Genomic DNA, 27,877 nt, shown 5'->3' with positions numbered 1-27,877 from the left:
GAACTATGTAGTCAGACACACCTGGACTGAACTCTGTCTTCTCTTCTTACTAGTTGTGTGATCTTGGGAAAAGTTCATATTTTTAAGTCCCAGTTATTCAGTTTCTTTAACTATAAAAGACAGCTCTCCAGAGGTTATTGTAAGATTTTGGAAATAAAGCACTTAGCACTGCCTTTGGCACATGGTACTCAGTGAAAGCATGGCAACCCAAGTTTTGAGAAGTTAGCATTGGAAAAAGGGGACTCATTTCTCTAAAAATCAGGAAAGGATAAGATATTGTGTGATAAGAAATTAGGACAATTGAAAGAGCTTTTATCATACAGTTAAAAATAATAGTGTGTATAAAGTTCTTATCCATAACCCCTAAGTTAGATGTGTTTTCAGAATTTAGAATTTTGTAGATTTTAAAAGGTATGTATGTTTTATATATTATATAAGTTCTCTAGCAGGTTATGGGGTAAGATTCTTAAGCAAATAGATACTTCTGTAGGAAAACACTTCTGTATGAATTTTTGTACAGAGCTTTTAGTCTCCCACTATTACCCTCCCATAAATTCAAGTCAGATAGTGCCACCAAATGAGTTCTGAAGCTTACTTTTCACAACATTTGAACCTGAGGATTATGGATAAGAGATTGGGATTCTGAAAAATAAAAGGTGATTCTGCATTTTCTTATTGTGAACCAAAAATTATCCTCTCATTTCAGTGATGTGGGTGTTTTCTACATTTCCTAAACATGGGGCCATGTATACTTTTCTTCTATTACTACACCTCATTCCCCTTCCCAGGTGCCCTTGCCAGTTCACTCCAGTTTATTTCTTCTGAGAATTAAAGGAGGGAATGAAATAGAACTCTTTCAGTAGGAGTTCCTTGTTGGACATGGAAAATTCCAGTCACATTGGGAAATGTTTTGTTTCTTTATTCCTGGAATTTGTTAAAATGTGAAGTGTATAATAATATCTGGAGAGAAAAAGACATTAAAATCATTAGTCTCCATCTCTTCCTTTGTGGTTAAAAGCTCTGTCCTCTTAAATATCTTAATTCAAAAGGTATTTAGACAATATTTGTGATATGCTAACAATTTTAGATTATGTGTATTTTTATATATATATACTTATGGGTTTTTAGAGCAATGTATATTGTCTTATTGACTGATCAGTGTTGCTTTTTTCCTCCACTAATGAGGATCTATATTGATTTTTAGTTCATTACTTCCTATTTTCTATTGATTCTGGGGACTTGCTATGAGAATGAAAATTGTAATTGAATCATAGTTTGGTAATACATAATTATTACTCAGAATACTCAGAAATGATTCTAGTTTTTTTGTTTGTTTGCTTTTTAGTGTCCTACTGAAACCAAAGCAACATTTGGGGTCCACCTTAAAATAGTAGGAGATTGGACAGGTATGTAGAGCATAGAGTTTTAAGTTATACGCTTTGAAAATAATCAGTTATACAATAGTTCACATGTGTTTAAGTGGTAGGACTACTAGCACATATAGAAATGTATATATGTTCTCAAGCTGTTGTTTTGTTTTCTCTTTTCTTATACAGTTTTGATAGTCATATTTTCTTCTTGTCAGATACATTTTTGGAATTCAGATACTTTGGATACCCACAATTGTTTATAATGTTTTGATTGCTGTGCTTATAAATCATCGGTTTCTGCCTACTTGTCAGATGCATGGGCAATAGTGAGAAGAATGAAATGTGTTTTTTTTTTTTTTTTAAATATATGATTTTAAAATCAGTGATTGGTTTTACTCTAAAACTAATAAACACCTGGGATTAGGATTTATATTGAGATTTAAAACTTACAGTCTTGCATGATTGTTTTGTGATATTACCTATGTGTGTATAGCAACTGCACAGCATGTTTGGAAGAGTGGTCACTTTTAATAGCAAATCTATTAGTGATTTGTTACTCACTTATTTAGTAAAAACTTGTGTATTCCCTGAAAGGTGCTTTGTATTAAGAGTTCTGAGCGAATAAAAGAAACATTATTCATTCTTCTGTTCCTCTGGTCCAAAGAGTGATTGACAAGTGAGTGCTCAGTAAATGTTAACTTATTGGCTAGTTGCTTAGCTTGGATGCTCAAAAGGAAGGATGCAAGTATAAACATTAATGCAAGTATAAATAAAAATATTTCCTAATTGAGTGCTAAATTGGAGCAGGGAATCAGAAAAAGATAGATTTAGTGTAGTCTGGGGTTCTAGGAGGAGCTTTATAGAGAAGACAGAATTTGAGCTGAACCTTGAAAATCAGGCAAATGAAGAAGGAAGGAGGTCATTTTGGTAAAATTCACAGCGTTGTCAAAAACCAGGGATGGTAATGCATAAACCATATATGAGAAAAGTGAGTGAGTCAGCCTAGCAGAAGCAAAGATTTTATTCTGGGGAGTCCTAGGGAAAAAGCCATTTAACATCAACTCAGTGAAGATCTTGAATGCCTTGACAAAATATTAGAATAACTTAGAGATGCTAGAGAACTTTTGAAAGATTTGGAACACCATAACAACAATAGTATTAATAATTTGTTAGTTGGATGGATTACAGTGAAGGAAAGGACTTACTGGTACTGGAAGGCAGAGGAGAAGAGTCAGTGGAGGTGTGGGAATGGAAAGAGGACTAAAAGGAATGGATTTGCAAGCACAGGTCTGAGAAGCTAGCACTGGAAAGGGGACTAATTTCTGTACAAATTAGGACAAGATATTATGTAATAAAGAGATATTTTAGGAAGAAGGATAGTTGAAAGAATTTATATCATACAGTTAAAAATAATAGTGTGTATAAATTCTGTATCTATATAAAGGGCAGCCAGTTTGCCATTGGAGACTTGATAAAAATGGAGAAAATATGCTACATGGTATTTAATGGGCAAACAATGAAATTAATTGAAAGATCTTTGAGCAGTAATGACCTATTTGGAAATGTGAAAAATCAGGCCTCAATAGAAATAGTTTATTTGATTGCATTCAAGAGAGATAATGGTAGCCCCTTGTTTAAAAAACACTGGTATAGTATGAAAATAGTGATTCTCAGGATACACCCAGAGCTTGTTGATATAATCATAGCTGTTTTGCACTATTTGACAAATGAGGAAAGTTCTTCTTTGGTAAGAATCCCAATAAACTAAGAACTAACTTCAGTAATGAATGGTAATTGATAAAATTCTATATCTGAAGGGAAACAAGCACAATGAAGATATAATTTAATTCATCATGGTAAGGAGAAACTTCATGATGGATTATTACTAGCTATTGTTCACAAATTTCTTCATAAAGTTATTTTCTATTGTCAGTTGCTCATTAAAGAAATGGTTTCATCATTTATTTCAATCTTTTCTGTTAGGAACACTTTAGTTTTAATTTTATCCTCCTTTTTAATGTACTGTGCCATTGAGGGAGAAATAAGATCATTCTATTCAGAGTTCAGTTCCAGTCAGATGCTTTTCAATTAATAGACCTTCTTGGTTGTTGACTTTAAATATTTGTTGACTTGGAAAAAAAATGTCAAACATTCATGCATAAAACTCCTAAATAGCTCTGCCACTATCTGGCACTTTACTTCAAAAAAAGGTTTAGCTGTCTTAAAACAATGGAATTATAATTATGGAAGGAAAACTGGGAACATTACTCCTAAGATCAAGGATCATTAGTTGTTGGTGTTTTTTTTTCTTTTTTTTTAAGATTTTTTATTTATTTATTCATGACAGACACACACACACACAAAGAGGCAGAGACACAGGCAGAGGGAGAAGCAGGCTCCTGCAGGGAGCCTGACGTGGGACTGGATCCCGGGTCTGCAGGATCACACCCTGGGCTGAAGGCAGCGCTAAACCACTGTGCCACGGGGGCTGCCCTGTTTTGTTTTGTTTTGTTTTTTTTCTTCTGTGAAAATTAATTAAAACGTAGTATTAAGAGCAGTAGAGGTAGGAAATAACAAAGGGGTACTTAAAAGTTGAATATCAGAGGTCTGCTTTTCTAAACTGACAGATATTTTATAGTTAGATTTTCTTCCCAGAAATATGTTCTGCCCCGGGCAGGTCTAAAGAACAGGTTAAGATTACCCCATGGATGATCTTTCCAAGATTAAGCAATGATCCCCAGCAGCAAAGTGACCAAGAAGCAGTTTAAGCAGCTACATAGCACAGAACAAGGAGGCCTTAAAGTTTTAGATTTATTGTCTAGCTTTTTATTTTAATCAAGACTCTTGTTGCATCCCTTAAGTATGTGAAAAAGACTCATTAAGTTTGGAAGACTCTTCAAACCTCAAACACAGTTTAGGTTTTCCCATAAAATGATCATGATAGAGTGAGTAGAGTGACTTACTCAAGTGGATTTATCATTGAATTAATATTTTGTTGCTTTTCTAGAATCAGTCTTACTTTTCAGTTTTAAATACATGGTCACAGATTGCCTATTGGCTTCATTATCATTCTAACTATCCAAAATGTTTTGTTACTTTCTGTATTAGGTGTCATTACTATTGAATAATGTCTGCTGGTTTTTTTAGTGCTCTAAATAGCAGCTTACTCTAGAGAGGTTAAGTTTTACTACAAAAACATTATATGCATAATATCCACATTGAAATTAATCTAAAGATTTTATAATTTTTCCATTTGATAATTAATGGATTGACAACTGGATAAGTATGCTACAGAGGACTTATTTTATGAATCACATAATAGCTTTTCTTTGAATCTGTGGTATCAATTTCCATTAATTTATTATCTATTGAAAATCTTGCTACAATCAGAAGATATGGTTCACTTTGAGGGTCAAAAGTGAGAAAACAGGGCCAATATAACATCATGAATTTGCTTTAATTACCTAACACATTGATACTTATAGTACAAATAGCCTTAGATAGAACTTTAGTTAAAGACTAGACCAAAAAAGAGGTGATAATTCTTTCTCTGTTTATTTCTCTGTCACTGAATTAGCCAGGTACATTTTATGCTTCATCTAGCTGATTGTTTAGGAAAAGATTAAAACAAAATATGTGTAATGCACTTAGTGTTTTTTTTTAATTTGAGGAACTCTTTATAAAGCAGATTATGATGACACGAATTATAATAATGTTATTATTTTATAATGAGAACATGTTTTGGAACAATTGTGACTTTACCATATGTATCTGTGAATGGCTTTTGGTGGCTGTAAAAAAAGCAAAAAATTAAAGTATTCCTATTGAATACCAACCTTATTTTGGAGGACATGCCCAAAATCCAGATCCAAAATAAGTTTGAGCAAACTGACTTTTTTTGAACAACACAAATCATACTTGGATATATAAAATATCTGGGTTTTATATAATGCATGTTCATGCAGTGTGAGCTTTAGTTTAAACGCATAATGAATATAAATTATCAATTGCTACATCTACAAAAGAGTGACTAGAAATACTTTTTGTTGTTGATTTGATTAGCAAATTATAATGGTTAGTCATTTGTGGAAGATAACATTTAAACTATTTGTTATTTTGGCTAATAATTATTTACTAAACACCTACTGTATACTGGGCAGTGCATGTGTCTGGGGATATCCATTGGCCAAAACAGCCAAGCTCTCTGCTCTCCTAGAGACTATATTCTAGTCAGTAGAGATCTCCAATAAACAAACAAACTAAAACAAACCAAGGTATAATATATTAGATAGTGCTAGATGGTCTGAAGAAAAATAAAGTTAAGGGAGTACTAATGATGAAAGGTGGTAGTACTGTTTTAGATAGGGTGTTTAGGGGACACCTGAGTGGCTCAGCAGTTAAAGCATCTGCCTTTGGCTGAGGGTGTGATCCCGGGGTCCTGGGATCGAGTCTCACATTGGGCTCCCTGCATGAAGCCTGCTTCTCCCTCTGCCTTTGTCTCTGCCTCTCTATATCTCTGTGTCTCTCATGAATAAATAAATGAAATCATTTAAAAAATAGATAGGGTGTTTAGTTTCATACAAGGAGATGAGGGGATGTCAGTAGATTACAGGAAGAAGTGTATTTAGACTGAGGAAAGAGTAAGTGCAAAGTCCTTGAGGTGAGAATAAGTTTGGATATTCAAGGAATGGCAAGGAAACCAGTGGGGCTGGAATAGATACAGTGAGGGAGAGAGTAGTAGGAAATAAAACAGGGAGGTGAGTAGGGGATCAGACATTATAGGCTATAGGAGGACTTGCATTTTTATATGATTGAGAAAAATAGTCATGGTTTAGAAATCTGCATCTGAATGATATCCATTTTGTTTTAACACATATTACCTAGTGGTTGTCAGGCCAAGGTTATTTATTTATCTTAAATGAGTTTAAGGAGAAAGGGAAAAGGTGGAAATTTAGAACAGGGCAGAAAACAGGTCAAACTTTTTGCTGAGGTGGGGAATATATCATCATTTTAAAGATGCTTCAGTAGTGGTTTTATCTCTTGCCATGTGGGTCTGCTTTATGGGTTCTGGTAGCCTGGTTCCCCATCAGTCCCCATGGACAGTAGTATCTTCTTTCTATTCTCTACATTTGTTCACAATCTTTTAGCTTCAGTTCTTCCCTCACTTAACTCACTAGTTCCCTGTATTAAATTCCTTCCACTTAAATGACGTAGAGTCATTCCTGGTTTTAATTGGATTCGGACTATTACAGGACGTCAGTGAAGCCTCTTTGAACAGAGCTCTGAATCTGGAGCAGTAATAGTAGGGGAGGTAAGACGAAGTGTAAAAACCCTGAAGCAGTCAAATGTTTGTGTTCAAAGACCAGCTAGAAGTGCAGTGTTGCTGGAATTAAATGGGAAGGTTGTAGGAAATGAAATCTGAGAACACCCATGGACCAGATATGGTAGGCACTTAGAGACTTCAGTTTTATTTTAAGTGTTGTAGAAAATCATTGGAGGGTTTTGATTAGGGTCTGACTACATTTTAAAATGGTAACTCTGGCTGCTGTATAGAGAATATGATGGGGCTGGGCCAGAATGGGGAATTAGGAGATGAGTTTAGAGAGAAGCCTTTGCTGTTGTCTAGACAAGAGAAAGTACTAGTTACACATAGGGTTACAATGACTGGGTTGTGAAAAGTGGATCCTGAAGGTGTATCTGACAGTTGTTGTTGGTGGATTGGATGTGGCTCAGTTGGTTAAGGGACCAACTCTTGATTTCAGCTCAAGTCATGATCTTTAGGGTCGTGAGATCAAGCCCCATGTTGGACTCCACGCTTAAGGTGGAATCTGTTTAAGATTCTGTCTTCCTCTCTATGTCCCCCATCCCAATAAATAAACTCTTTAAAAAATTAAAAAATAATAAAAAAGGAGAGTTAAGAATTAGAGATCATCTAGGCATTTAGTGTAAATAAGTAAGTGGACGGGCAATGCTTCTGTGTATTGAGTTAAAGATCTTTGCAGCATATCAGGGCACACAAGAGTGGACATTTAAATTCAGTTTTATACAGTTTAAATTTGAGATGCCTCTGAGACTTTCAAAAAGTAAGGTTGAATAGTCCATTGCATATGTTAGTTTGGAGGTCAGGATAGAGATCCAAACTTGGGAATTATTACTATATTCATGGATCTAAAGATATGAAGTTAGATAAAAGCTAACATAGTAATTGCATCTATGTAAGATTTATATACATTAAAAAATATATTTATATATATTTTACATTGTATATATTATGTATTTATATTGTATATGTTTTCTCTCTATGTTATTACATTAATATACCTTCTATAGCAATTTATATTCATTTTATAACATTTTGTATGCCCACTTTACATTCTTAAAATGCAATTTGCAGATATTATGTACAGAAATGATTATATAAAACAGTGTCCTAACTTTAGCATGAAGGAGCTACTAAAATAATTTATAGTAAATGATTTATATTTCATATTTAAATTTTCAAGCATAACTATACTAGAAGTCATCATGAAATAGGTGACTTAATTCACATACAGATTGTTCACGAATAAGAAGGTTCCAAATATCAGATCTCAAAACAATTGAAACATTAGAAGCACTATTTTCTTTATGATGTAATTTTCCAAAATAGTGAGCTTCTCTTGGTGAAGTTCTAGACATAATAGTTTACAATATTACTTCAGTTTACAGGGTGATTGCAATCTTGGGATTTTTTTAGCATGTATTTACATCATGCAAAAACTTTGCATTTTTTATAAATGCATTTTTATAAGTGAGTTTTTCGTTTACATGAATGTCCAGGAAGTCATTTGAAAAACAGGTAGGAAGTAAGATAATTCCTTGTTGCATAGCATCCTCCACAATGTTACAGGATAACTAATGTCTCTGACCCCTACCTACCTTCTAAAGTTTGGTAACTGCTGATCATCATTGTGGGAACCAAATTGCCCCCCAAGTTCTCAAAACTGCCCCTCCAAAGTGGCACTGTCCAATCAAGAGTAGCTACTTTAAGGATATATATAGTTAGAGAAGAAATATAATAGAGCCCTGAGACTTTCAACATGTAGAGTGCAGCAAAGGTGACATAGGTGGAGTGGCCACTAAGGTAAGAAGGGAACCAGAGAGTTTGATTTCTGGACAGAACAAGACATTGTTTAAAAAAAAAAAAAAAAAAAAAAAAAGAGGCACTGATCAACTGAAACAAATACTGTCAAAAAGTGGAGTAAATTGAAGACTGAATTAATGACTTTGGGAGCTGTGTTTTTAATGTAGTATTGGGAATAGAAGCCTGCCAGAAGTAGGTCCAAGAGATAGTAGGAGAAGTAGAGATGGTCCATATGGACAAATCCAATGATATGTTGGGGCCAGCTCCTGTGAGTTCATTGGATCATTGGGTGCTTCTCTTCCAACTCTATGTTCAGTGAGGTCAAGTTCAATAGCTTTAAAAAATCACAGTGCATTTATTCCAAGAAATTGACAGGCATCATAAAAAAAGGATTTAAAAATATTTTTAAAGACCTAGCCGTTAAATATTTGCCAAAACACTACTGGGAAAATTCTAAGGAGTTTTGATATAAAATGAAATAAAGCAATAAATCAGTAGCTGAAGGAAGGAGGATATCGGGACAAGGCAGATACAAGCTAAGCGTACATATAATAAATACATGTATAGAAATATGAAACATATACACATATTTAATGCGAGCTATTATAATATGTTTTCATACTTCTGGGAACAATATGAGTAATGAGAATGAAGTAGAGAGGAAAAAGTTGACATTGCTGGAGTGATAGAGGTTATAATCACAGGAGCACAGTCCACAAGTGCCTCTTAATGAATTCCAGAAGAACTGGATTCGGTGTGCAAGTGGAGGAGTTGACCACAGATAAGGCAGCTGGGCAGTCATGCTTCATAACAGGTGGGGAGACAGAGAAGATGGTTACAGAGCATGGCTACAAATGGATTGGTGGGTTTGGAGTGGGAGGAATGGGATTTCTTTTCTGGTTCCTTCTGTTTCCATGGTGAAAAAATAGAAAGGTTATTACTGAGACTGAGGATGGAGGAAGGTATGCTGAATTTTGAGAAGGTGGAAGGTATAATGCATCACTTGACATAGTAAATTGATGAGTGAAGGATGGTAGCCCTTCTGAGATGTGCCAAGAGGCCTACTAAAGTATGTAATCCAAAATTTAAGGGAGACAACTCAGAATAATTGTTTTTTCCAGGCATAACCAGTTCTTTAGATTAGTTATTGAACAGGTAGAGGTGCTGGTGGTGTTGTATTCTACCAGTGTTGGTCCATTCCTGATTGAATTCACTATAGCTGTCACTTCCTTTTTTTTTTTTTTATAGCTGTCACTTCCAATCCATTCTCTGCACTGTAGCCAGAGAAGCTTCAAAGCCTGAATCAAATTAAATCACTTATCTTGCTTCAATCCCTTTAATAGCTTTCCATTGCTTCTAGGATAAAGATAGAAAATCCTCATGATGGCCTAGGAGGGCCTTCCTGCTCTGGTCTTGACCTACCTGTCATCTTGATTCAACTGTTTCTTCTCTACACTATAGCAACACTGGCCTTTTGGTTCAGTTATGTTTTCTTGCTTTCTTCGTGATCCATATGTTTATAGTACTCTCCACCACCCCATTCATCCTTACCCACACATGCACCTGGGATCTTTAAATCATAGCTCAGGAATCATTCCTTCTGAAAAGCCTTCTAGACACCTCAGTTTTAGGTGTTGTTCCAAATTAAAATATGTTTAATATCGCATATTAGGTATATGCGGCTGTATTTCTATTTTTGAGGTCACTTACCTCTTTTGGTAACTACATATTCTAAATGTTATCATTGGTGTAACAAGTTTCCTCCCATAGACTAAGCATAATTATGGTAGTAGTCTTTTTGCTCACCATTGTATTCAAAGGCCTAGTAAAATGGTTGTTCCAAGTAAATGTAATTATTTGTTAAGAGAAGGAAGGAAGGGAGGGAGAAGGGGATGGATGCCTATGCAAGAAGGCAGAGAGGCATATCCTCTGCTTCACAAACACTCACACGCTAGTGGGGGCAGGACTCAAATATAGAAACAAAATGTAATGCTGTGCTCTCCAAAATGGAGGATGTATATGCTTCTGGGACAGAGAATTACGAGGCTTTCTGGGGCAAACAGTGCAGGACTTGTCCAGTGTGGGAGATTATTCCAGAGAAAGAAATAGCATGAATAATTGCTCAGAGGTGTGAACTATCATGGAATGTGAGTAAAATGTCATGGTGTTGGGAGGCCAAGCTGGAGTGGTATCCAGAGGCCATGACATGGAGGAGCCTGGAATTGCTAAGAAGTTTGGCCTTTTTGTCTAAAGATGTTGGTGAAAAATTGAAGGACTTTAAAAAGTAACTGAAGTAAAATTTGCACTTTATATGAGTCACCTTGCTGATATTACATAGATTGGCAAGGAGAAAGACCAGATTGGAAGCAAAGACACCAATTTAATGTTGTAGTATCAAAGAAGTTGAAGAGGTGAAAAGTTGTGTGGAGAGAATGACCTATGATTCAACATAATAGGGCCAAACAATAACTATGGGGTTACTGCTAATGTTATAAACATTATCTCAGGGGAAAATGGAGGGGAGAAGCTTGGGGATGGTATGAATGTTAAGTATATTAGAGACCAGTAAATTGACAGTATACCAAAGTCCAGAGCAAATGGATATATTTCTAAATTCTTCCTGTTTTTAAATTTTTCCAGAACTCTGAGAGTGACTGAATTTATAGTACAGTCTGGCCTGTGGTTAGCAGTGGGAGATGAGTAGCAAATCCATATGCAAGTACTTGTGTATCCATCGAGGTGGGTCTGGATCAGGATGAGGACTAACATATTATGTATTAATGTTATGTATTACTTGTATAATGGAACGCTGTAATTCTGGTCTCATGTGAGTCTATGTGGAAATCATGGAGGACAATTAATTTGTTAATTTGATGGGATTTAACGTAACTCATTTGCTATCATAATATAATAAATCATTCAATAAATATGATCTGGGGTTAAATTTCATTTTCATAACCTCAGAAATTAAGGCAATTTTTCTTTTAGGGAAGTGAGTAATTTATATTATAATTTAAATGCCCATCTGCTCTCAGGAGAGAGGATGGATTGTTTTCCTCTTGGTTTCTCAGTTTATGAACATGAAATCTGTGCTGTCATTGTTTAGTAGATGACAGCTCACTTATAATGCCACAGAAGATGTAGAGACTGCTCAGTAGAAGATTGGAATTCACTACTCATTAAGTTTTATTCTAGTTTAGTCATTTTATAAAACCAAAGGTAGGGAAAATGAACAATTTTTTTCTAGCCAATAAAATGGTGACTTTTAATTCTTGAAAATAAACAAAATTCTATAATTTCTGGACCTGGACAAAGAGTTATTATAGCAAAGCGGTTTGTTTACATGGATTGTTGTTTTTATTATGAATTGTTTTGTCCCTAAGAGAAATTTGGACTCTTGATTATCTATTGTTTTCTGCTTGATTTTACCATATAAAGAAAATAAGAATAGTGAGGAATTTTCTTGCCATTAAAATTTCTTAAGAATGTCAAAAACGTGACTGTAATGTACTGGGTAGCCAAGAACGTGTATGTCATTTTGCCAAGTTAGTCTAGTGTTAAGGAACTAAGTTATTTCTAAGAAGCCAAAAAGTCAATGGTTGTGTGCCATTATCATGATCATGAGGAACATTTTTAAGTATTCATTTGTTTGATGCACTTGCTGAATACTTTATAAAGGAAGCTAAATGGATATAGTTCCTGTTCTTTAAATATAGTGTAATTTTAAAGCAAAATTATAACTTGATGGATTACAATGATGCGGATAGTGTTCGTAAATGTCACCCAAATGAACACACCTAAGACTTTAAGTACATTAATACCAAAGGAAGTTGCTTATCTTCTGTGGATTCTAAGGCAACCGAGTCAGGGAGTTTTGGGCATAGTTTCCAGTGAAAATGCTGCCACTCTTAGGATTTTCAACTTTAACAAAGGAGGAGGGTGGGATGTAACAAACAGATGTAAATAGAAGGTAAAACTAAACTCTTGCATGAAATGAGATTTTTAGACAACTTGGAGGTGACAAATGATGGACATGAAATGCCAGAGAACCCAAAAAAATGTACCAAACTGAGTAATACAATAGATAGTTGAATAAGTAGAGTTAAAATTGTCTACTGTAATGTGATGAAGAGCAAAAAATAGGAGGTGATTTTATCTTCTGTTGGCGCTGTATTGAAAATGTCTTAGGGTGCCACTATCAACATAATTAAGGAGGAAAGGAAAGAAGAGAAGATCTATATAAAAAATTTTTGCATATCCCCATGTTTTCATTGACAATACCTAGTAGAAAACTATGCTCCTTGATCCCGGAGTCCTGGGATCAAGGCCCACATTAGGCTCCCTGCATGGAGCCTGCTTCTCCCTCTGCCTGTGTCTCTGTCCCGCCCCACCCCCCTCTGTGTGTGTGTGTCTCTCATGAATAAATAAATAAAATCTTTAAAAAAAAAAAAAAAGAAAGAAAAAGAAAGAAAACTATGCTCCTAATTGGAACAAATAAAACGTGTTTGAAGTTAGACTGTCCTTCAAGGAATAGTCAAGTGACTTGTCATCCTTTCTTACTCCAACTCCTTCTCATTTATGACACAGTCCTCTGAGTTCCTACTTTCACAATAACTGAAAATCTTTTGTTGATGCTGGAATGGCGGACTGTTCAGTGGCAATTTGAATATTGTGTCCTCTCTAGTTAAGGAAGCGTACTCAACAGTACAGACTTTCAAGGCTGGCAGCAAACGTAACAGAAAAAACAACCAGGGCCAAGACCCAAACCAATATCAATGGGACTTCATTTTTTTCTTTTTCTTTCTTTTTCTCTTGCTTCCTTCCTTCCTTTCTTTCTTACTTTCTTTAGGTCAAGTTAGGAGTTTACATGAATAAATATTATTGTTACTTTTCTACAGAGTAGGAACAAAAGGCAGCATTTTCCAAATTATCTTTCAAAAGAGGTTTTCAATTGTATTGATTACATGTTATACTTGTTTGCTTATTTATTTCGCTAAAGGAGTTAGCCGTTACAGACAAATATCTAACAAAAAACTCCCTGAGCCTGTCAAAAACATTCATTTGGTATTTATTATTTTTACCATGTTAAAAAGAATTCACAGAAGGAGAAACAGCTGATTTAACTTCAATGAGAATTGAAAATCAAGCAATATCAAGAGATTGAAGGATTTTTTAAAGTATGGAACAGTGTAGAGGGACATGCTATGTTTCTAGACATAAAGTCTGAATATTTCAAACTGTTAATTCTCCCCAAGATAAATTATAGGCTTAATATAATTTTAATTAAAATCAAAATTCAAAATAATTATCAATGAAATTGATCTTTTTTTAAATCCTAAAGCAAATAACTTTATTTCTGTCATTCTTTTTCAAGAACCAAGGAAATATAGAAAATATAAAACAGGGGATCCCTGGGTAGCTCAGCGGTTTAGCGCCTTCCTTTGGCCCAGGGCACAATCCTGGAGTTCCGGGATCGAGTCCCACGTCAAGCTCCTGGCATGGAGCCTGCTTCTCCCTCCTCCGGTATCTCTGCCTCTCTCTCTCTCTCTCTCTCACTCTCCGTCTATCATAAATATATATATATATAAATAAATAAATAAATAAATAAATAAATAAATAAATAAAATAAAGAAATCTTTAAAAAAAAAAGAAAATATAAAACAATACAACAGCTGCAGTTTGGGGGTTGGGGGAGGCTGGTAGAGAAGGAATGGCACAGCCCTTCAAAGCAATCTCCAGGACTGCCTGAATTGCGTCAGGTGTGGAGTGGGCCTGAGAAGACAGGCTCCTATGTCCCAGTTTGGGCCCCAATACATCAGAATCCTCAGGGTGTGGAACCCTGGAATCTGCCTTTTAAAACAAGTTTTCCCACTCACATTCACTTAGCAAGGTCTCTCCCTAAAGCCCAAGGGAACTTTGGTAACATTTCCAAAATGGAGACTGAAAACCAACTAATCCTCAACTAAAACTCAAGAACAGCACAGCAGATGCACCTGTTGTTTTTCAGGGTCTCAAACTCTGGAGGAAATACATCCCTCCTGCCACGTCTTTTCCTGGCTAGGGCACCTGTCTGCATTTGGAACTGTGGCTCCATAGTGGCCACAGTGTTTCATCAGGCCCAGCCTTATTCCCCACTTGAAGTCCTGCTTTTCTCTGTATGACATTGGGCAGGGAGTAACTCCAAGAAGGTGGCAAGAGGATCCTATGCAACGAGGCATACTGGTTCCTGGCAGGTGTCTTCTGCAGGTCCCCAGAGGGCTGGCAATGCCGTGGTAGCACCAGGACAGAGGGATGCGTCAGTGGGTGCATTCAGGTGATGGCTGGCAAACAGCCCTTGACAGTGCTGCAACAGAGACAGCCAGTCCCTACACCCTTTGCTGAGCAAAGGAATTGATAATTTCTGTTGAAAAACAGAAGAAAATAATTAAAAGTAAATAACAAAAAATCTAGAAAATCTTGAGTGACAAGACTGGCCCTATTAAGACATGTTATAAAGTGAAATAAACTTTACAAACAAAGAATTTATAAGGCTGAAAGATGTACTTAGGATCATGAAGCTATTAAGTGAGTAATTTGATATTTGAACTCAGGCTCATTGTATGCTAAAACATGTGCTAATTTACTATGCGTCCTCCTATAATGTTGAAATAGTTTAAACAGTATGGTACTAGAATAAAAATGATAAGAAATCTATTAGCAAAAATAGATATCCTAGAAATAAACCCTTTACTGCATGAAAAAAACATCATATGATAAAGAAAGTTCCATAAATCAATATGAAGTATTAGTTTATATTTAGTTAAAACAATTGTCACTTAACTGTGTAAAAAAATTAAATTTTTATTTTAGATGTCTAAAAACTAATTCCAAATAGGTTAAATATTTTAACATAAAGAAGTTAATCTGTAAAGGAATCAGAAGAAAAGAGAAATTAATAGTAATCTCTGGTTATAAAAAACCATCTCTTCTAGAAGAATACATAGAGAAAACTAAGTAGATACAACCATGTAAAAATATAAAAATCTCATCAAAAAAGAATATAGAGTTGAACCAAAATATAGTTCTAGCAATTACTCACCTATACTGTCAATATATAAAGAGCCCTTTTAATTCAATAAGAAGCTGAAAAAGTAAATGGATAAATTACATGAACAGAGAAAATTGTAATTGTATTCAAATAAATGTTAATTAGAATAGCTATAATACTACATTTTGCCTATCATTTAACAAATATTTTTTTGGTTAATAATATTTATTGCTAGTGAGGATCCAAAATACTGACATTGGGAATGTATAATGCAAACAAAAACAAAAACAGAGGGATCTAGGAATACCCAAATCTGTCCACTGAAACAACCTGACAAAGGATTCATACATTTGCTTGTTGCTCTTCCCTAATCCATTTTATAGGCTTGTTCTTTGACCAGGGGTTCCTTTATTTAAGAAAAGCGAAGACTCTCACTATGTGGTTGGTTTTTTATAAGCTTGAAAGGACTGTATATTGCATGCCATTAATTTCGCTACCCCAGGTTTTCAGTTAGAACTTCATAAAAACATAAAAGAAAATGCCCAGTTTCTTTGGATCTTGGATAAAATTGCCTGTTCCTTATAGAATATGCACCCAGCAGGTATTCAGAATTTGTGCAGAAAGCAGGAACTGAATTAGTATCAAGCTGAGCCTTGATCACTTTGAGGTGTTTCTTTTGTTGAATGCCAACATTGTTAAAAAAAAAAAAAAAAAGTGCATTTGCTGTGACAAATGAAAATATAACATTTTCCTTAAAAGGTGGATTGTGGAAAGCTTAGTAGCAATAATGTGTTTATCCAAAAATGCCTCTCTTATTTGCTTTCACTTTTCTTTAACCTCTTTTCTTTTATTTTCCCCCTGTCAGTTTTTGTTGTAGTTTAGCCTCTGTGTCAATGGAAGAGAATTTATGTTTTATAAGAAAGCCAGTGATAGACATTGATTCATTGATGTATTTAGAGGCCAAAAAGTCTGTTCGCAATTCTTTCAAAAGCTGTTTTTGATTTTTTTAATAATAGGTTTAACAAGTAGGACCCAGAGTAATGAGTATTAAAGAAACAGACTTTTATCACTGTGCTTCCTCTGGAAATAAAAGGATCCATTAAGCAAATTTCCATTGTAGAATACTGCCTTGCCTACCTTCCAACCTTATGATGGTAAGGGTACAGGGTGTCCAGCAGGTGACCCTGCTGCCTTTTTTATTTATTTATTTATTTTTCCTCATTTTGTAATTCTTTTTTTTTTTTTTTTTTTTGATGTTTTTTATTTTTATTTTATTTTATTTTTTTTTACGATTTTTAAATATATTATCAGTTTTTAATCACAAGCAGCAATGATTCCAGCACTGGGACTGCCGTATAAATAGATACGACATAGTCCATAGCCTTTTGGATGGCCACCAAGTACAGGAGCATATTGGTGTTTGGCAGACCCAGTTGACCTTGGATCTCTCTTTTTCTTTTTCTTTTTTTTTTTTTTTTTTTTATTGGTGTTCAATTTACTAACATACAGAATAACACCCAGTGCCCGTCACCCATTCACTCCCACCCCCCGCCCTCCTCCCCTTCCACCACCCCTAGTTCGTTTCCCAGAGTTAGCAGTCTTTATGTTCTGTCTCCCTTTCTGATATTTCCCACACATTTCTTCTCCCTTCCCTTATTTTCCCTTTCACTATTATTTATATTCCCGAAATGAATGAGAACATATAATGTTTGTCCTTCTCCGACTGACTTACTTCACTCAGCATAATACCCTCCAGTTCCATCCACGTTGAAGCAAATGGTGGGTATTTGTCATTTCTAATAGCTGAGTAATATTCCATTGTATACATAAACCACATCTTCTTTATCCATTCATCTTTCGTTGGACACCGAGGCTCCTTCCACAGTTTGGCTATCGTGGCCATTGCTGCTAGAAACATCGGGGTGCAGGTGTCCCAGCGTTTCATTGCATTTGTATCTTTGGGGTAAATCCCCAACAGTGCAATTGCTGGGTCATAGGGCAGGTCTATTTTTAACTGCTATTCAACATAGTACTGGAAGTCCTAGCCTCAGCAATCAGACAACAAAAAGACATTAAAGGCATTCAAATTGGCAAAGAAGAAGTCAAACTCTCCCTCTTCGCCGATGACATGATACTCTACATAGAAAACCCAAAAGTCTCCACCCCAAGATTGCTAGAACTCATACAGCAATTCGGTAGCGTGGCAGGATACAAAATCAATGCCCAGAAGTCAGTGGCATTTCTATACACTAACAATGAGACTGAAGAAAGAGAAATTAAGGAGTCAATCCCATTTACAATTGCACCCAAAAGCATAAGATACCTAGGAATAAACCTCACCAAAGATGTAAAGGATCTATACCCTCAAAACTATAGAACACTTCTGAAAGAAATTGAGGAAGACACAAAGAGATGGAAAAATATTCCATGCTCATGGATTGGCAGAATTAATATTGTGAAAATGTCAATGTTACCCAGGGCAATATACACGTTTAATGCAATCCCTATCAAAATACCATGGACTTTCTTCAGAGAGTTAGAACAAATTATTTTAAGATTTGTGTGGAATCAGAAAAGACCCCGAATAGCCAGGGGAATTTTAAAAAAGAAAACCATATCTGGGGGCATCACAATGCCAGATTTCAGGTTGTACTACAAAGCTGTGGTCATCAAGACAGTGTGGTACTGGCACAAAAACAGACTCATTTTGTAATTCTTAGGCAAGAAGCAAGTAAGAGAGGGAAGAAGAGAGAAAAGGCAGGACAGCATTTTTTTTCTCCCAAGAATGAGGGAGAGAAAGAACAGTGAGGCAGTGGAAAGAACACTGGGCTGTGAGTCTGTGGATGGTGGGAGTGGGGGTTGCTTGGTTTTTAAAAATCTCTTTGCCTCTTGCTCACCATGTGACCTTGAGCTGATTAGTCCACCTAGTTTTTGGCTTCCTCACCTACAACATTCCGCCTTGTGGGAGTATTCTCGATTCTCAGCTCATTGCTTATATAAAGCTGTATAATTGTTTCAGAGAAATAAGGTCTAGAATGTGGATAATTTGATTCCACATAAAGTAGGAATGATAATAGATTAATTTTGGTATAGTTGAAAAAAATCTCAAGGGAATATTGTGGAAGGATAAATGCCAAGTACAGGATTTTTATGGTTTTTTCCCCAATCATTTATTAAGGATCTTAACCATTTATTAGCTCTAGTTGTGTATATATTGTGTTCTACATCCTCATCTTCTGATTTGCAAGTGTGGGCTTGTTTGTTTTTTTTTTGTTTGTTTGTTTTCATTTTTTCCCTTAGGCAAACAAGTGTGGAATAGTGTTTTTTATATTCCTTTGACATTGGCCTTAATATTTATGGAGAAGGTAGTTTAAATAACCAGAGCATGTAGCTGATTTATTTTTTCTTCTAGAATTGCAGAATTTCTATTTGAATTTTATCAAGATTTTTCTATACCTTTAGTAGCAAAATACTCTGGCTCTGCAACTAGATTTCCTGATTTGCCTAAAATAGTGTTAATTTGAATGTGTTTGATGTTGCTTTGAAAGCAATATTTTAAATAGCAACTATTGTTATTCAATACTGAGTTACCATGGTAATAAAGAACATTCACTTGATTTAAAACTTTTCAGAAAAGGAAAATTTATATTCAATATCTTTCTAGTTGATTTGAATGTACCACTCTAAGTCTGCCCTTTCACTCCCAGTTTTTAAAGTAATTTGTTTTCCGAAGATTAGTGTGCATATTTTTTTAAGGAAAGTAAAACATCAGATTTTTACAAACCATTAATTTCTTTAAATCCCTAGGAGAACAGCTCTTCTTTCCCTTTTTGAGTAATTTTGTAATTACATTCTAAATCCTTTTTCAAGTAGCTCTAATGGAATTGCAATTCTTTTGTTGTCTTGGCCTTTCCTTGTGGTAAACAGGGCTGCCCTTGAGAATAAGAATCTTTTTTTATTCATAATGTGTGACAAGTCATTGGTACTTAATAAAAGTTTATTGAGTTAGTGAGCAAATTAATAATGTATGATTTAATTGATATAAGTTCCTTCTGTCAAAATATTAGTCTTACTCCGAATCTTAAATTTTGTGTCATTAGAGATATTTGATATATAGCAGACAACAAAAATTGTAGCAAAATTATTTACTTCATCTAGCACCTTGGATCAGAAGGACTTCTTTGGTTTCTTTGTTTCATTTTTTAAATAAAACCTTCCTGATTCTTTTTCTTTTTATTACCAACAGATCCAGGCGATGTTAGTTGTTCTTTCTGGACTCTCAGAGCATACATTTAGCACTTATTTATTTGTAGTGTACATATCTTTTTATAACATCTGTGTTTATTACTAGACCTTCAGTTTTTTGAGGACCTAAATTGATGCCTGGTCAGTAGATATTTGCTGAAAAACATAATTTTTAGATGTGCGTATTTTGTTTATATATTTACCTAGTACTTCTTAAATGTTTTGTGGAAAATTAATTTGTACCTTCTCTTTTAAGCGGTATGTGTATGTGTATGTATGTGTGTGTATTTGTCCATGTGCGTGTTGTATTTCTTCATTGGTGTTGTGATTTCCTTAGGAGGTGGAGTGGACAGTGTTATAAAAACTATAACATAGGAAATGTGAATGACATATATCCTTGAAGACATGTTCATGTGTGTTATTGAGTGATAGTATACACATCTATCTTTTCAAAAATTACTTAGATAAGCACTATTGAAAATACAGGCTATAAAAAAAAGAAAATACAGGCTATAGATAAAATAAAAGTTAACTTCTTTTTTTCTTTCATCTCATATTCATAAGTGTATTCATTATTGATATACATGCTTAATGAGTTCTTAGATATATTGTAGATGAAGTTATCTACAGCATTCCAATCTGAATGCTGGAGAAGATTTATTATATATATATATTTAAAGATTTTATTTATTCATGAGAGATACAGAAAGAGAAAGACAGAGAGAGAGAGAGAGGCAGAGATACAGGCAGAGGGAGAAGCAGACTCCATGCAGGGAGCCTGATGTGGGACTCGATCCCAGGTCTCCAGGATCAGGCCCTGGACTGAAGGTGGCACTAAACTGCTGAGCCATCCAAACTGCCCAGATTTATTATATATTATAGATTATCAGCTTCTTAACTAAATTCCCATAAAGGATTTTTTCAATGTGGCTTTGAGAAATTCACTGGTGATAGGCATTCCAGAACCCTTTAAAAAGCTGTGATGACCATTTGTAGGCCAAGAATGACAAGTGAGAGAGGCTCTTGTTAGAGTGGGCTTCTTGAATTCAGGGGATATGATGAGGTCCCTGAGAGGCAAGGGCTGAGAGACCATGCATAACTGATAAAGTCAGGATGGCTGGAACAGTTTCCCATTAGACTGACCTATAGAGATCTTCAGTGTTGACTAACTGACCATGACATCCTTGGGATTTCAAATAGATGGACAACCTAAAGTCTTATTTGATTTACACTAAGGAGAAGAAAACTCTAGGATGGGCAAAACAGAGGCATAATCTGAATCATCTCAATACAGAGTGCAGCCCTTCTTCCAATTCCCAGACTTGTGTCAGCTAATTCTGAACTGATTCAGATTCTGAACTGTCTTTAATAAATGGATAGTCAGGTCCCTTTGAGAAAAAGGCCCTTCTACATGTCAAAATTAAATTGTACAATGATCCTCTTATGATTTGGCAGGGTGAGTGCATGGGTGAAAGGGAAATATTCAACTTTTGGGGAACTAAACTGACTTAAATGTGACATTATATACTGAGGTACCAAAATATTACTGTAGTAGGCCAGTAACAGTCTGGGCTTATGGGAAGTTAATGGAATTTCAGCTTATGTGTGTATTACCATAGGTCCACTGGGTACCTGAATCCACCCCAATTCCAGAATGCATGATTGGAATAAATTCTGAGCCACTGTCAGAATCCTTTATCTATATAATCTCCTTTTTCTCCTGCTTTCATGAGCTTTTTCTAGTTTACTCTTGATGCTTTGTACTTTTAGGTAGAAGGGAATATTTCCCATGTTTTATTGTTAGTCAGAAATTTATTTCATCATCTGTGCCTTTGTTTCCTTATTGAAGTCCAACAGTTAGACCTTGTTTTTCTGTGTTTGTATAAAAATTATTAAAGGTGTGTCTTTGAAAAACCTCACTAACCAGAATATGGTCTTTACCAGCTTATTTTCTTCCCTGCCATTCCCTTTCTAAAAGAGAAGACTGTCTTTTAGAACTATTATTGTATTTTTGTGATAGAGTCAAGGACACGGTGGGTGGAAATGGCTAAAAGAGAGGTGAGAAAGAATTTTCTTTGGAATGACTGATTTTCATTTAAAAATGAGAAAGAACAGGAAATTGAATACAGAGAGGAAAAACAGGAAAGAAAAAGAGAAATGAAATACTTGCCTATCTTTCCTAACTTCAGCTAGAGATCCTTGGGATATAAAAGCTGCCTTGCAGTAGAGAACATTGAGGTATACATCAATGGAAGGAGTGTAAGAGAGAGTGTAAGATGTTTGTGGACAGTTAGAACATGCTCTCTAATTTGTTTTTGAGCAGTAATATAAAATTAAAATTGCCTTATTATTATCTTTGGATGACTAGCCAATCTGTAACTTGGCATTGTGCATAGAAACAGGGCCACCCAGATGGATCCCAGTGACTGTCAAGCTCATTTTTTTTTTCATAACCTTGATCACCTATTGGACCTTCTACCTATTTATGTCTTAAATTATCATTGTTGTGCATAGTTTTCCTAAAATGATGAGTAACTTGTGAACTAGATGCTGATTCATCATCAATAGATTTGAGCATTTTCATGTGTTCAGTGAAATCATTATAGCCTTCAGGCCATATGACAAATATTGACAAATATTTTGTTCAAGGTACATGTTCAACTTTTTTTTGAAAAAGTAAAACAAATTTGCATTTACTTTTTATTAATCTTTATATTATCTAGTTTCTTACTGTTGAAATGATTTATTGTTCTCCATGAAAAGGACAAAATCAGAGTGGCTGCTCTGTACACTTGAGGTTGGAGTGTTTAGTTCCTATATAATTTTCATACCAACCTAAATTATAATTTTCTAATTTCTTGCTGACAATATCTCCCAAAGGCTTGATGGCTGTGTGCATCTCGTGGACGATAGCACAGGGCCCAGTGCCACTGGCTAGTATACCAGGTCGCCGGCAGGGTACTTCTTTCTTTCACCACCAGCCTAGATTGAATGGTGTTACTTGGCCCAAGATGTGTGTCTCTGGGAGTAATTCATTTTTACAATGGGCATTTGTCCTTAAAATGAAGGTGTTAGTTATGTTATTCCTGGAAGGGGCTGGAGAAGAAATTTCTTTATTCTGATTTAACTACACGTACATGCATCTCACCCTGTAGTAGCAGAACATGGCAGAAGCTCTGAGTGCAAAGTGGAGGTCTAGCAAGCCCATCTGTTGCAGGTTGAGTTCGCCAGAAACTGAGTCTGAGAAGCAATTTATGAATTTGTAATGCTTATTAGGTATTAACACCCCTGAAGGGAGAAGGGATGTGGGATTGGGTTGAGGAAGAAGTTGAACCACTGTGCAGACTCAACAAAGCCTTGGCAAAACTGATGGGAAGCTCTGGAGCAAATATTGCCTATCAGTATTGCCTCTGTAAAGCTAAAATATCCCTGCCTTGTCTAGCCACTGGCTTAGAGCTGTTCTGGGGAAGTCATTTATTTCCCTTGCATCTGAGGTAGAACCTGATGTAACAGCTGGAGGCTACCTGCTGATTGTACTCTCCACAACTGGATGACAAGTGACAAGTACCTTACTGGGGACTCCCTACATCAATTACAGCACTCTTGGCATGTTTTATTAGTAACATTTAATTTAAAAAGTAAGATTCTGAGATAAATACTGAATTGAGCAGAATGCTAACAAGCGTGAACTAGAATTGTCCCAGGCAAACCAAGATGTATGGCCACCTTCCATATCAGTGGCTTTGGTGAGATTCTTTTCTTGTCCTTAAGCATATGCACTTTAAACAATTCAAAGGTGAAAGGTGGCTTAAAGATCACTGAACTCATCTCACTCTCACTCATTTGTCAATTGACAAAAGGAATTAAGAACAGAGGCAGGAGTAGATGGGGGACCTTAGACTTTCTGACAACCAATTCAGTATCTTTCTTATTAAAAGTTGTTGCTTCTAAGTACTGCAAACTGTATAGTAAAGCAAGATTCATCCTTTGGTATACCCCATATCATGCATGCTTACTTATAATGTTGCCTGTATTATGAGATAATCTTCAGTTTTTCTTGTAAAATAATAGAAATATTATAGTGAAATCATTTACAGATTTTGTATGAAAACTAAGAGCAAAGTTTAAGTCTTTAATGAGTCTCCTTAATATCCCTTAAGGGCTTCGTTTTAATGCTTTTGAAGAAAAATTAAAACTGACATCAAGTGTAATATGAGCATTAAAAGAAAGAGGAGAAAATTTGTATCTTTTAATAAAAATCTCAGTAACTTCTTACCAGGTTTTTTAGAGCAACGTTATCACTCTTTAGAGATGTTTTATTTGGTTTTCTTTCCTTGCCCATGATAATATAATACTTAAAGTGGTTAAAATATTCATTTCCATAGTGGACTATGGAGAAGCAAAGGTAAGGACAGGGGATTACCTAGAAAGAAAGAGTAACTTGGAATTGGCAAAACCTTGACAGAGTTCTTCCAGCAAACAGCAGTTGTTTCTTGGGTTCTTACTGAAGACACCCACTAGGTGGCTATGATCACATCTTTAGATGCAAAGGACTTTTGGATTATAGAAGGATGGCATCATCTTTTTGTTTTCTTGACTGCCTTTAATTAATTTCTTTCTTCCTTTTTTTATACTGGTAGGGAGAAGATTTTATTTTCTTTTCATCTCAGAAATGTATTTGCATACTGGCCTTTAGTTATGCAAATTATTGCATTCGTTATATTCTGCATTTGTCTTTTTGTTTTTAAATCTATTTTTAAAAGATTTTATTTATTTAAGAGAGAGTAAGAGCGTACAAGTAGAGGGAGCAACAGAGGGAGAGGCAGAAGTAGACTCTTCATTGAGTGGGGAGCTCCATGCAGGGTTTGATCCCACCGTCCTGGGATCATGACCTGGGCCAAAGGCAGCCACTTAATCAACTGAGCCACCCAGAGGCCCCTCCATTCTGCATTTGGGGGAGGATTACAAAATGGACATTTTTCACAAAGAGGAAGGTAAAGAATTGAGTCACAATAAATGTACCAAAAAGTTTGAATTCAAATTGGAAAGGTTATTTTACTTTTCCCATCTTTGATTTTAAATAATTAAATGTATTGTCTCAAAATTGATTGTCCAGAGAGCCCAAATTAGTGTAATCATGTGTAATATGCCATCCAGTCTGATAGCCTCACAGTCTTTTGGTTGATTGAATGAGAGAAGGGAAGAGTGGGTGAAAGTCTACAAAAGCTTATTTTAATTAAGATCTATCCCCGACTGGTAGACAATCATGTTCAGACATTATCTCATCATTAGTCAACTCATCAAAATATCACTTTTCAGAAAATCCTCCAGTTCTTTTCAGTGGCTTTAATGAAATTATTCTAAGAGCCCAGGGAAAGGATTGTGATCTAGCGTTCAGATAACTGCCATTTTCTTAAGAAATAGACTTTGGGTCTCCTGAGAAAGCAAATCATCTGGTGTGACATTTGCTGCAACAGAAATATTATTTTAAAAATCCTACTACTTAAGAAACACCAGTTTATTTTGGTCTTTTTCCCAACATCAGATAAACAATAGGATGTTTATTAATTCGTTGATAGGCAGAAATCTGGGAGACTTAAAAGGACCAATGTAAGAATTATAAACAACTTTTCATTTACTTGGGTTTTTCTAAGGATAATTTTTATCATTTATTTTTATTCTCATAAAGTAAACAATCATCCTACCTTTATGGGATAGAGTTAATTGTGCATATTTAGAAACTTATGAAATTAATGATAAAAATAAACATTTTAAAAGGACATTTTCTGTTTGTGCTTTTTTTTTCTTGACACTCATGATAGCTACTGAAGGATTTTAATGTTTGTTTAGTGTTGCTTGCATTTATGATATTCAGATTAAAAGATGCATCAAGTGTAAGAATATTCATTATAGATTTCATAGTTGGGTAGCTTTGCAAATAATATCTTATATGCTACTTTTGCTCTGTGTGTGTGTGTGTGTGTGTGTGTGTGTGTGTGTGTGTGTGTGTTAAAGCCTATCAATATAATACTATCTCCAGAGATTATCTTTCAGATTTACAATCACATTTTTTATGATTATATAAACAGGGAAGAACCTCCATTTATGGTTGTTTGCATTAAGAATTCTGATTTTTCTTTGCATTTTAAATCAGTTTGAGAATTACTCCAATAAAACTTTAACTTGTATTTTTAGCACCCAGCAATATATTATATTCAATATAGTTGTTTGATTGAACAGTTCTTTCTTTACTTGATATATAAAGTTCATGTTTGCTGTTGGGTTTGGGCTCTATTTTTCAAGATTTGTTGGAAAGTCATAAGTGGAGGGGGGAAAAGGAAAAGGAGAAACACTACAAATCACTCCATTAATGAAATGCTACCTAAATTGAGAAATGGACTGAAAGACAAGGGTCATATTGGAAGAATTTACAAGTCATTTCATTGAAATAAGCATTCATTCTGCTCATTAAAAATAGCATAGTATATCAGTCAGTATAATTTAATTTTTAAAAATAGGAATTCAATGAGTAAGTGTACTTGAAGGAGAAAAATAAATTATGCTTTCTTAGATCTATGGGCTTAGAGTACAACCAGCTCTCTTAGGATTTTCTTAGCTACTTCCTGCGTGTACTATAAGAACGTCTGAGTGGTGGTAACAAGCAGCAGAGTCAGCTAAATATCTGATTCAGTACATTTTAATAAATATAAGGATAAATCCCCATCCTGCTTCTCAGCATACTTTGTAACAACTGTGTTCACAAATGTTTAACATCTGGCTGTTCAGTAACTGGGAAGTGGCAATTGTCATCAACTGCCGACAAGTATTTTGTGAAAATTATCCATCTTCAGTTCTTGATGAATCGATTTACTGCAGCTTGGAGTTTTGGCTTTGCTCCCTGTCTCTCAGCCTGACCATGTGACCCTCTCAAGGCTGGAGCTTCAGTACCCTTGCTTTTCATGGTTGATAGATGACCAGTTGGGCTTTTCTGGAAGGTGTTATGATTAACCTTTACAATTTTCTTTATGCAGTAAAAATGGAAATATCATTTCAACTAATATTTATCTAGCATTTTAATAGGTGTCAGATAATGTTCTATATCCTGGTGGTGCAATACCCATCTACTAGAAGGACAAGAATAGGTGGATACACAATCATATGTAACAATAAAAATGTAGTACCTAGTTCTGGAAATATGGGATCAGCATCAGAGTGATAGACCACTCTGTTATGCGATACAACTATTTCTAAAGTAGAACTGAGAATTCTTCCTTCCTCCACATTCTTATTCTCCCTTAGCCCCACATTTCCTTTCTCTCTCCCCTCTCTCCTTCCCTACCTTCTTCTCTCCCTTTTTCTCTTCCTCTTCCTTTCCGTCCTTCTTTCATTATGAATTTCATAAGCATGGAATTTTTATTAGTCAAAGCTTTGGTTTGTGGGCTGATGTCATCATTGAATGATCTCTGGTCCACATTCATTCATTTACTCCTTTATGATGCTATAGATATATTTTATATACATATCTATGTTTTATATAGATATGAAATAACAATTATGACCTACCTGTTGCTTTTCTCCTATTTCATCTTCTTACCTCTTTTAAAAGATAACCATTATCCTGGATTGTGTATAGTAATTCTTTTTTTCATTGGTTACCTTTGTTTTGTATGTAACATTTCTAAACAATACATTACTTAGTTGTTTTTAAACTAACAAATGCCATTTTTCTGTATGTAATCTACTAGTATTTTTTTCCACTCACCATTTTACTATATTTTTATTTGTAACTGAATTTAGTTTCTTTTTTTTTAAATTCAGTTTCACTTCAATTAATATTCCTTTGTGTGTATGTGTTGCAAATTGTCCATTCTCCTGTTGATGGGCAATTGTGATTTCTCTTTATGTTGTAACGGACAGTGCTGTTATGAATATTCTTTTACTGGCTGCTTCAGACATTATGTGAAAGTTTCTGCAGAGTGTATACCTGGGAATGGAAATATTGGCTCGTAGGTATACAGAGATTAAATTTAGAACATAATCGCAAATTGTTTTCTAAAACTATTGTACCAACTTGTATTGCCTATATGAGAGCTTACATTGATCCACATCCTC

At 35.1% G+C, this 27,877-nt stretch overlaps 1 protein-coding gene across 6 annotated transcripts in view; it reads left to right on the top strand.

The window, feature by feature from the left end:
• The window catches only part of NOX4 (NADPH oxidase 4), a 188,063-nt gene that overhangs the window by 104,734 nt on the left and 55,452 nt on the right, over positions 1–27,877 (top strand). For all 6 annotated transcript variants that reach the window (XM_077867383.1, XM_077867381.1, XM_077867379.1 and 3 more), the window contains one exon: positions 1,346–1,406. In XM_077867383.1, coding sequence (XP_077723509.1) covers positions 1,346–1,406 — 61 coding nt within the window. The remainder of the gene's footprint in view (positions 1–1,345; positions 1,407–27,877) is intronic.

Source organism: Canis aureus, chromosome 23, assembly GCF_053574225.1.
Source record: "Canis aureus isolate CA01 chromosome 23, VMU_Caureus_v.1.0, whole genome shotgun sequence".
NCBI classification, from domain to species: Eukaryota; Metazoa; Chordata; class Mammalia; order Carnivora; family Canidae; genus Canis; species Canis aureus.
The sequence above is the reverse complement of the archived record's forward strand: the minus strand, read 5'-3'. Positions and strand labels throughout refer to the sequence as shown.